The following is a 10,000-nucleotide window of genomic DNA, read 5'->3' as shown; positions in this document are numbered from 1 at the left end:
GCACAGTGCCTTTCCCCAGGGACACACTAGGAGGATCGAACCCTAAACCACTGGATCAAAAGTCCAACGCCTTTACCCATTCTGCCTACGGTGCCTCCTTCACCTTTATTTGTTTGTTTGTTTTAACTGGTCCAGAAAGCAGTCTTAATTAAACAACGCGAGAAAGATCGGGGTTTTTGTCCCCCCCCCCCCCCCTTCCCCATAACCCCGCCCCCCTCCTCACACACACACACCCACCCTTCCATCCTCTCTCTTCTTATCTCCCTTTTTTCAACTTTCACCCCCCCCCCCCCCCAACCTCCCTCCCCCCCCCCACTCCCCTCCTTCCCTTTTCTTTTTCCCAGAATGTTCGAGGAATTAATCCTCTTTTGACTTGTAGGTTTAACCTTACCTGTACTTGAGGACCAATCTCTTGTCTTTGGTTTCGCAGCATCGAGCATACACAGTAGTGTTGAATGAACGAAAGTTTCTCTGCAGATCTGATAAATATATCATACAATTTCTTTCTTCTTCTTTTTTTTCCTTTTTTTTATATACCGTGGGTCTTCTTTCTCGTGGTACCGTTCCGGTCATGCACCGTTTGACTTGCTTTGATTCAATGTACCATAAGAAACCAAACAGATTCTTTAAATGAAAATAATATACAAATATACAAAAGGAATAGATAAATAAATAAACGAATAAATAGGAAAATATCAACATCCCTCCCTTCCTGCTGGCCCAAAGAATCAAAACCTATTCTCTGACATCTGCAGTCCCCTGCCCCCACCCCCACCCCACCCCCTTTTGGGATTTTAAAGACGTGTTAACAATCTCACGTCAGTCGTCTTCAAAATCCAAGGATAATCGCTCATTTTGCTAAGGATCCCATTCGTTCCCCCGATTCAGCGGTGGCTCATAATGTTAGCGTTTCCATGAATAATTAACCCTTTCACCGCCAGTCAATTTAGAGTACAAAATTCCCTTGTGGTATAAACACAGAAAAGACAGTGGCTAAGAATAGCTGGGGACTTCCTTGGCGATGTATAGAAAATAATGGCCTTATCCTACCACCGAACATTGAGAGCAGTAGGTTCATGGATAACAGACCAATGAATGGTCACCTTTCAGTGACATGGGTCCTCTACCACGCCTGCGCATAAATGCGAGCTTGGCGGTGAAAGGGTTAAAGTGCTGGGGCTTCGGTGTAATCTTTTTTTAATTAAGTCAATCAGACAGTGTTCACGATCTGATTTTCAATCCCTTCGGTGATATTGCAACACAGCGCCCGTGTCACACTGCACCTCGGGATCTCCACATCTGTCACGGCATCTTCCGGGAACGAACATCTGTCACTTCAGTTTTGAGGATCTGGCATCTGTTTCTCTGTGTCTTCAGGAGTTACTTCCGTCACGTCGAGTTTTGGGGATCTCACATCTGTCACCTCGTGTTCAGGATCTCGCACCTGTCACCTCGTGCCCAGGATCTCACATCTGTCACACCATGTTCATGATCTCGCATTTGTCATCATGTCCGAGATCTCGCATCTGTCGCATCATGTTCAGGATCTCGCATCTGTCACACTATCCTCAGAATCTTCAATTTTGTCACATCATCCTCAGGATCTCACATCTGTCACAACGTCTTCGGGGACTTTACATCTCTTTTTACGAAGCTCCTAGGATCTCACATCCGTCACATCATCTTCAGGATCTCACATCTGTCACATCATCTTCAGGATCTCACATCTGTCACACAGTTCCTAGGATCTCGAATCCGTCACATCATCATCAGGATCTCGCATCCGTCACATCATCTGCAGAATCTCACATCTGTCACACAGTTCCTAGGATCTCGAATCCGTCACATCATCATCAGGATCTCGCATCCGTCACATCATCTTCAGCATCTCACATCTGTCACACAGTTCCCAGGATCTCGCATCCGTCACATCACCATCAGGATCTCGCATCTGTCACACAGTTCCCAGGATCTCGAATCCGTCACATCACCATCAGGATCTTCACATCCGTCACACGGTCCTCAAATCCATTCCGGCGATCTCCCCCCCACCCCCCCACCCCTCCGACCCCTCCACCCCCACCCCCACCCCCACCCCTCTCTCACCCTCCTCCTCCTCCTCCTCCTCCTCCTCGTCGTCGTCGTTTCTGGGATCCGACAGGCGGTGATCCTTCAGATTCGGAGATCCCCTGCCAAGAACCCTCAGAGGCGGGAGGCTGATGATGTCATCCATGTCGGGCGATAGCAGCGCCGCCCTGCGGGGTGCGGGGTTAGGGGACGTCAACCTGCTCATGGCCTCGATGTCTGACGTCACTACCGCCCCGCGGCGCCGGAGGGTACGTCTGACGAGGCAGCGCATGACGTCATCTGTAAAGAAAGGTATGAGGGGGTGGGGGGGATGGAGGATGGATGAATAAAGGATGTGGACCTGTGTTTTTCTTCTTCAGGATTGTGGAGCTAGCTGTTTCAGGAGAATGTTGTTGTTTTTTTGTTGTTGTTGTTTTGTTTTGTTTTGTTTTTGTTTCTGTTTCTTTTACTTCATTTAAACCAGCTTCTAAAAAAAACAACAACGAATATTGCTGTTAGGAAAAAGAAACAAAAACATTAATGCGCTTTTGATCGATTGATATGGATACTTATACAGCGCCTATCCTCGGTGAATGTTGTTTTTTGTTGTTGTTTTGTTTTGTTTTTGTTTCTTTTACTTCATTTAAACTAGCTTCTGAAAAAAACAACAACGAATATTGCTGTTAGAAAAAAACATTTATGCGTTTTTGATTGATTGATATGGACACTTGTACGAGCGCCTGTCCTCGGTCGAAGACAAAGCTCTAAGCGCTTTACAAACACGGGGGTGTCATTTACACAACATGCTGCCTACCTGGGCAGAGCCGACTGACGGCTGCCACTGGGCGCTCATCATTCGATTCCTGTGTCATTCGATCAGATTACACAGCGATCATACAACTAGGACTGTGTGTGCAGCACTTTTTATCAAGCTTCTCTTGAGTTGTTTGTGTGTTTCGTGTGCTTCATGTTAGGGGTTTCTGCATGAGTTCAGTTCAGTTTGGTCACTCAAGGAGAAGTTACAGCATTATAAGCTCATAAATATCGCTTCACTTAGTCTGTCCATTCTATGTAAATGCTCCAGAATCTGACATTCGAATTTTTTTTTTATTGTACTTGTAATGTTCAAACTATCGCCGCCACCAGGGAAAATGATTTACCCAGCAAATTATTCTCCCGACAATCAGCGAATTTCAGGACTCTTTTGATTGGTCATTGACAAACATTGTAAAGTGGTTGGTATATATTTGAAGCTTTTTAACTAGAAATATTTGGATTTGACAAAACCAAATTAAATAACAGTTAACTTAGCAAATTACGACAAATTAAAGCATGCTTCAATGTCAACACTTCCCAAACTGAATATGTATGCTTGTGAAGTGCGCGAACAATTGTTCGTGTGTGCGTGCATGTGATAATGAATATTCAAACAGATCAATTGCGCTGCTGTGTGTGAGTGTATTTTTGTTTTTGCTTGCATGTGTACTGGTATTCAATGAGTCGTTAGCCAACACACACACACACACACACACACACACACACACACACGCACGCACGCACACACACACACACACACGCACGCACGCACGCACGCACACACACACACACACACACACACACACACACACACATTGACGCACACAGACAAAACAGACACAGACAGACAGACAGACAGACAGACAGACAGACAGACAGACAGACAGACAGACAGACAGACAGACACACACACACACACACACACACACACACACACACACACACACACACACACACACACACACACACACACACACACACACACACACACACACACACACACACACACACACACACACACACACACACACACACACACACACACACACACACACACACACACACACACACTCACTCACTCACTCACTCGTTCATACACATACACACAGACTTCACAAACAAACACTCACACACACACACACACACACACACACACACACACACACACACTCATTCACTCGCACACACTCACTCGTTCATACACATACACACAGACTTCACAAACACAGACACAGACACACACACACACACACACACACACACACACACACACACACACACACACACACACACACACACACACACACACACACACACACACACACACACACACACACACACACACACACACACACACACACACACACACACACACACACACTCGCGCGCGCGCGCGCACACACACTCGCTTGTACCGTAAGCTGAATTGAAACAACACCACCCCCACCACACCCACTTCAATTCAATCAGAAGCCAACATCTTTATACCACAACGGAGACTGCAGTGATACTGTTGACTTCTTCTACTGCTACTTCAACCACTACTTCGACTACTACTGCAACAAATTATTATTATTATTACTACTACATATTTTCATGCTTTTTTTTATTTCATCTTTTGTATTATTATTAAAAAGAATAATGAAAATAATAAGAATAACAAGATTAACGATAAAAATGCTACTATTACTACAACTACGATGATGACGACAACTACTACTACTACTACTACTACTACTTTTCAGAATCGTCCTTCTAAGCTCCATCCCATTCTCTCTCTCTCTCTCTCTCTCTCTCTCTCTCTCTCTCACACACACACACACACACACACACACACACACACACACACACACACACACACACACACACACACACAGGGACTGTGGCCTAATCTGAAGAATATATTCGCATTCACACTCTCATTCTCATTCTCATTCGCACTAGCATTCTCTCTCTCTCTCTCTCTCTCTCTCTCTCTCTCTCTCTCTCTCTCTCTCTCTCTCTCTCTGTGTGTGTGTGTGTGTGTCTGTCTGTCTCTCTCTCTCTCTCTCTCTCTCTCTCTCTCTCTCTCTCTCTCTCTCTCTCTTTTTCTCTCTCAGACTAAAATATTCACATCCACATTCACATTCTCATTCGCATTCGCATTCCCTCTCTCTCTCTCTCTCTCTCTCTCTCTCTCTCTCTCTGATTTATTATCTGAAATGCTAGAAAGAGAATCACATAGTATATATGGCACAAGAAAAACAACAACAACAACAACAAATCTGCAAAAATATTCAAAACAAATTTGATAAGTCACACATTAATACCCATGCGATTAGTTGTTTGGGGGTTTATTGGGGTTTTTTTTCCAAGCCAAGCAAACAAAAGAGCAAAAACATAAACTACTTGGGGTGAAAAAAAACGAAAAAAAAGGTCAAAGCCACACAATTATTATTTTGGGGAAAAAAAATGAATAACTAGATAAATAATGACTCACACACACACACACACACACACACACACACACACACACACACACACACACACACACACACACACACACACACACACACACACACACACACACACACACACACACACACACACACACACACACACATCTTTAAAACAATGGAAGAAAAAAATCATGGGTTACATAGAGTTACCCTCATTTCAAACTAGTCAGAAACTCCAAACATTACATGTTGTGGAAAGTGAATTTGTTTTTTGTTTTTTTTATCAAATGAAAATGAAAAGAGAGACAGACAGACAGACAGACAGAGAGACACAGAGAGAGAGAGAGTATAATTCAAAATACTATTCGAAAATGATATGTTGTCGAATCGATTAAACATTTTCTTCTTTCAAGAAAGAACGAAGAAAAAAAATATAAACACACACACACACACACACACACGCACACACACACACGCACGCACACACACACACACACACGCACACACACACACACACACACACACACACACACACACACACACACACACACACACACACACACACACACACACGAACTGGTTAAAAGAATCGAACTCATGTATAGAACAAAGCAAAGTAAATGAAGCTGAATTCAAGTGGAATGTAAAAAAAAAATAAACTCTTTGGAATAAAATCTAAAGAATCAAAATAAAACAGGAAAACAAAATAAAATGAGATGGGAAAAAAAACTAGAAAAAGAAAGAAAAACAATCATGAAACAAAATAGCAAACGAAAGAAAATATCAACCACCGTAACATAAACGGTTATTTCTACCACAACAAAACAAGCATCGTGTGTGTGTGTGTGTGTGTGTGTGTGTGTGTGTGTGTGTGTGTGTGTGTGTGTGTGTGTGTGTGTGTTTAAATTCCTCTATGCGTCACCACACAGCACATCTAAGTTGGTTTCACTAGATGGTAATTAGAAACAAAAGTTAATATTAATGACCAAAAAAAACAAAACAACCAAAACTGCAAACGGTGAGAAATGGCCAAAAAGTTAGTTCATTTTGACGTCATCATACTATGACGTCACACGCCCTGTGACGCACTCACGTTCTGTTCTCCAGCTGAGGGTGCTCGCTTGAATCTATTGCGATTTATAATCACTGAAATGGCAAATACATTTCATATAGATTGTTTTGGATGTGTGGTTTTGATCAACCTCACCCCCCCCCCTTCTCTCTCTCTCTCTCTCTCTCTCTCTCTCTCTCACTCACTTTCAATTACCAGCGTACACACACACATACGCACACACACACACACACACACACACACGCACACACACACACACACACACACACACACACACACACACACACACACACACACACACACACACACACACACACACCATAAGGGGCGTGCGATCTGTCAGGTCTGTGAGAGAGAGAGAGAGTGTGTGTGTATGTGTTTGTGTGTGTTTGTGTGTGTGTGTGTTTGTGCGTGTGTGTGTTTGTGCGTGTGTTTGTGTGTGTGTTTGTGCGTGTGTTTGTGCGTGTGCGTGTGTGTGTGTGTGTGTGTGTGTGTGTGTGTGTGTGTGTGTGTGTGTGTGTGTGTGTGTTTGTACGTGTCTGCATGCATGCGTGAAAAGAGACAGTCAGACAGACAAACATGCAAATATGTGTGGAGTGATGGCCAAGAGGTAACGCGTCCGCCTAGGAAGCGAGAGAATCTGAGCGCGCTGGTTCGAATCACGGCTCAGCCGCCGATATTTTCTCACCCTCCACTAGACCTTGAGTGGTGGTCTGGACGCTAGTCATTCGGATGAGACGATAAACCGAGGTCCCGTGTGTAGCATGCACTTAGCGCGTGTAAAAGAACCCACGGCAACAAAAGGGTTGTCCCTGGCTAAAATTCTGTATAAGAATCCACTTCGATAGGAAAAAACAAATAAAAAATGCAGGCAGGAAAAAATCAATACACACACACACACACACACACACACACACACACACACACACACACACACACACACAGAGGAAAAAAAAGGTGGCGCTCTCAGTGTAGCGACGCGCTCTCCCTGGGGAGAGCAGCCCGAATTTCACACAGAGAAATCTGTTGTGACAAAAAAGAATACAATACAATGCAATTTAATACAAAATAGACAGAGAGTGAGTGGCAAAGAGAGAGAGAGAGAGAAATGGAAAATGTGGACAAAGACAGCCGAAATACACACATAATAACACGAGTACAAACCAAAACAACTTATTTTGTTGTTCTTTTCTCTCTCTCTCTCTCTCTCTCTCTCTCTCTCTCTCTCTCTCTCTCTCTCTCTCTCTCTCTCTCTTAATTTTTTTTTTTTAATCTCTTCACACGAAAACTTCACCATACCTCGTTTCTTTTCTCGAGGCTGCACGAGAAAGGCGGTGTCCACGTGCTGCCCGCACGCGCTGCACGTGCGCGTGCTGAGCCCCTGGGTCTCTTTGGGCGTCAGCCACTCCCCGGGGAAGCTGGCCTCTTTGCACAGCGGGCACTGAGTCCGCCTCTCCACCAGAGCACCTGGACAGGAAGGGAAAGGGATGACAGGTGAACATGAAGCAAAAACTCTCCTCCGCAGCAGATTTCCGAAGAGGCTGGGTCACCCTGAACGGAGGCTACCAGGCACACCAAGATCCCTGGAGAGAAGACACCAGACTACCATCTACCGCCTTCGCACAGGACACTGCGGCCTCCGAGCACACCTGAAGATGATTGGAGTGGCAGCCACATCCCTATGTGATTGCGGCCAGGCTGACCAGACCCCATCCCATATTCTCCAAGACTGCCCCCTGTATGAGAAGATGCGACAGCAGTCCTGGCCTGGGGGTGCTGACCTCAACACCAAGCTCTGGGGGGACGGTAGCCGATCTTCACCGGACGTCCGAGTTTGTGGCATCCCTCGGACTTCGACCCTGACTGCGTAGCTGTCGAACGCAAAGAAGAAGAGGAGAAGAAGACAGGTGAACATGAACATCTAGACTTGTCGTTTCTCTCATTCTCTCTCGCCTTGACTACTGTAACTCCCTATTGTCTGGTTTGCCTGCTTCATCCATTCAGTCCCTTCAGCGCATACAAAACTCTTGCTGCCCGACTCGTCCTCAGAAAGAAAAAGATCTGAGCACATCACTCCTATTTTGCAACATCTCCACTGGCTCCCTGTCTCACACAGAATAAATACAAGATCAGCATTCTATGTTATAAATGTATTCACAAATCTGCCCCTTCCAATCTTTATGGCTGCCTTCACCTCTACATCTCGCTCTCTACGATCGGCTTCGGATCCACTCTGTTAACGCATATCCAGATTCACACACTCGACTGTTGGACGCCGTTATTTTTCTGTCTCTGGACCTTGTATTTGGAATGAACTTCCTCTTTCGCTTCGTCAGGTCTCCGCACTCAGCTCTTTTAAGTCTGGCCTGAAAACCCACCTCTTTTTAGAATTATGCATGCGTGTGAATGACTGGTGTGAAAGCGTTTAGATTTGTTTCTGCACAAGATTCGGCGCTATATAAATGCTATCATTATTATTATTATGAACTGTGTAATGGGGTGTTTTTGCGTATTCGTGTATGGGTAACTAAAGGAAAGACGTTGGTTCGTAAGATACTCCATATGTTTTGTTGTTGTTGTTTTTTGTTGGGGGTTTTTGTTTGTTTGTTTTGGGATGGGGTTTTTTTTTAGGGGGCGGGGGGAGAGCGGAGAGCGGGTCGGGGTGGGAGGGGGGGGGGATAATAGAAAATAATATATGGATTGTGTTCTTTCTTTTCACACATTACGTTGGCTAAACAAAGTGTCCTTAATTCTATGCTGATGCTAAGTATAATGCCTATCAATTGTTTGAAAAACAACAACAACAAAAACAAGAAGAGTGAGAAGAAGAAGAAGAAGAAGAAGAAGCAGAAGAAGAAGGAGGAGGAGGAGAAGAAGGAGGAGGAGGAGAAGAAGAAGAACAAGAAGAACAAGAACAAGAAGAACAAGAACAAGATGAAAAAGAAGCAGAAGAAGAAGAAGATAGATAGACCCACACCTGTGTATCTCTGCAGAACGTCCTCAAAGTCCATGAGTAGGGGCAGGAGCACGTTCCACATGGAGGCTGCCGGCGTCTGGTCCTCACGGTCCTCGCTGTCGTCACGTACCTGTGACGTCACACCGCATTGCGTCACCTCACATTACGTCACCTCATATTACGTCACATCACATTACGTCACACCACATAACGGCGCATCACATCACATCACGTCATGTCATATTACACCACATCACATCGCACCACACCACACCACACCACACCACCACATCACATACCACACCACACAGTACCACACCACACCACATCGCATCGTATAATATCACAGCGCAGCGCATCACTTCACATCGCTTCATGTCACTTCACTTCACTTCACTTCACATCGCTTATCTCTATAGTCACGAATCTGCCTCACCACACCACACCACACCACACCTCACCACACCACACCACACCACACACAACACCACACCACAGCACCACATCACATCACATCACAGCGCAGCGCACCACAACACACACCACACCACACCACACCGTACCACACCACACACCACGCCACACACCACGCCACACCACACCACACTTTTACGGTCACCTAGCTGACAGAGAGAGAGAGGGGGGGGGGAG

At 45.1% G+C, this 10,000-nt stretch overlaps 1 protein-coding gene across 1 annotated transcript in view; it reads right to left on the bottom strand.

The window, feature by feature from the left end:
• Window positions 1–1,419: 1,419 nt before the first annotated feature.
• Window positions 1,420–10,000, bottom strand: part of LOC143289310 (uncharacterized) — a 55,691-nt gene continuing 47,110 nt past the window's right edge. Inside the window, exons 13-16 of the mRNA XM_076598310.1 lie at window positions 9,371–9,479; window positions 7,693–7,860; window positions 2,107–2,367; window positions 1,420–1,472 (exon numbers count right to left, since the gene is read on the bottom strand). Of these exons, the coding sequence (XP_076454425.1) occupies window positions 1,420–1,472; window positions 2,107–2,367; window positions 7,693–7,860; window positions 9,371–9,479 (591 nt within the window). The remainder of the gene's footprint in view (window positions 1,473–2,106; window positions 2,368–7,692; window positions 7,861–9,370; window positions 9,480–10,000) is intronic.

Source organism: Babylonia areolata, chromosome 13 (genome assembly GCF_041734735.1).
Source record: "Babylonia areolata isolate BAREFJ2019XMU chromosome 13, ASM4173473v1, whole genome shotgun sequence".
NCBI lineage: Eukaryota > Metazoa > Mollusca > Gastropoda > Neogastropoda > Buccinidae > Babylonia > Babylonia areolata.
This window is presented reverse-complemented; position numbering and strand designations above follow the sequence as displayed.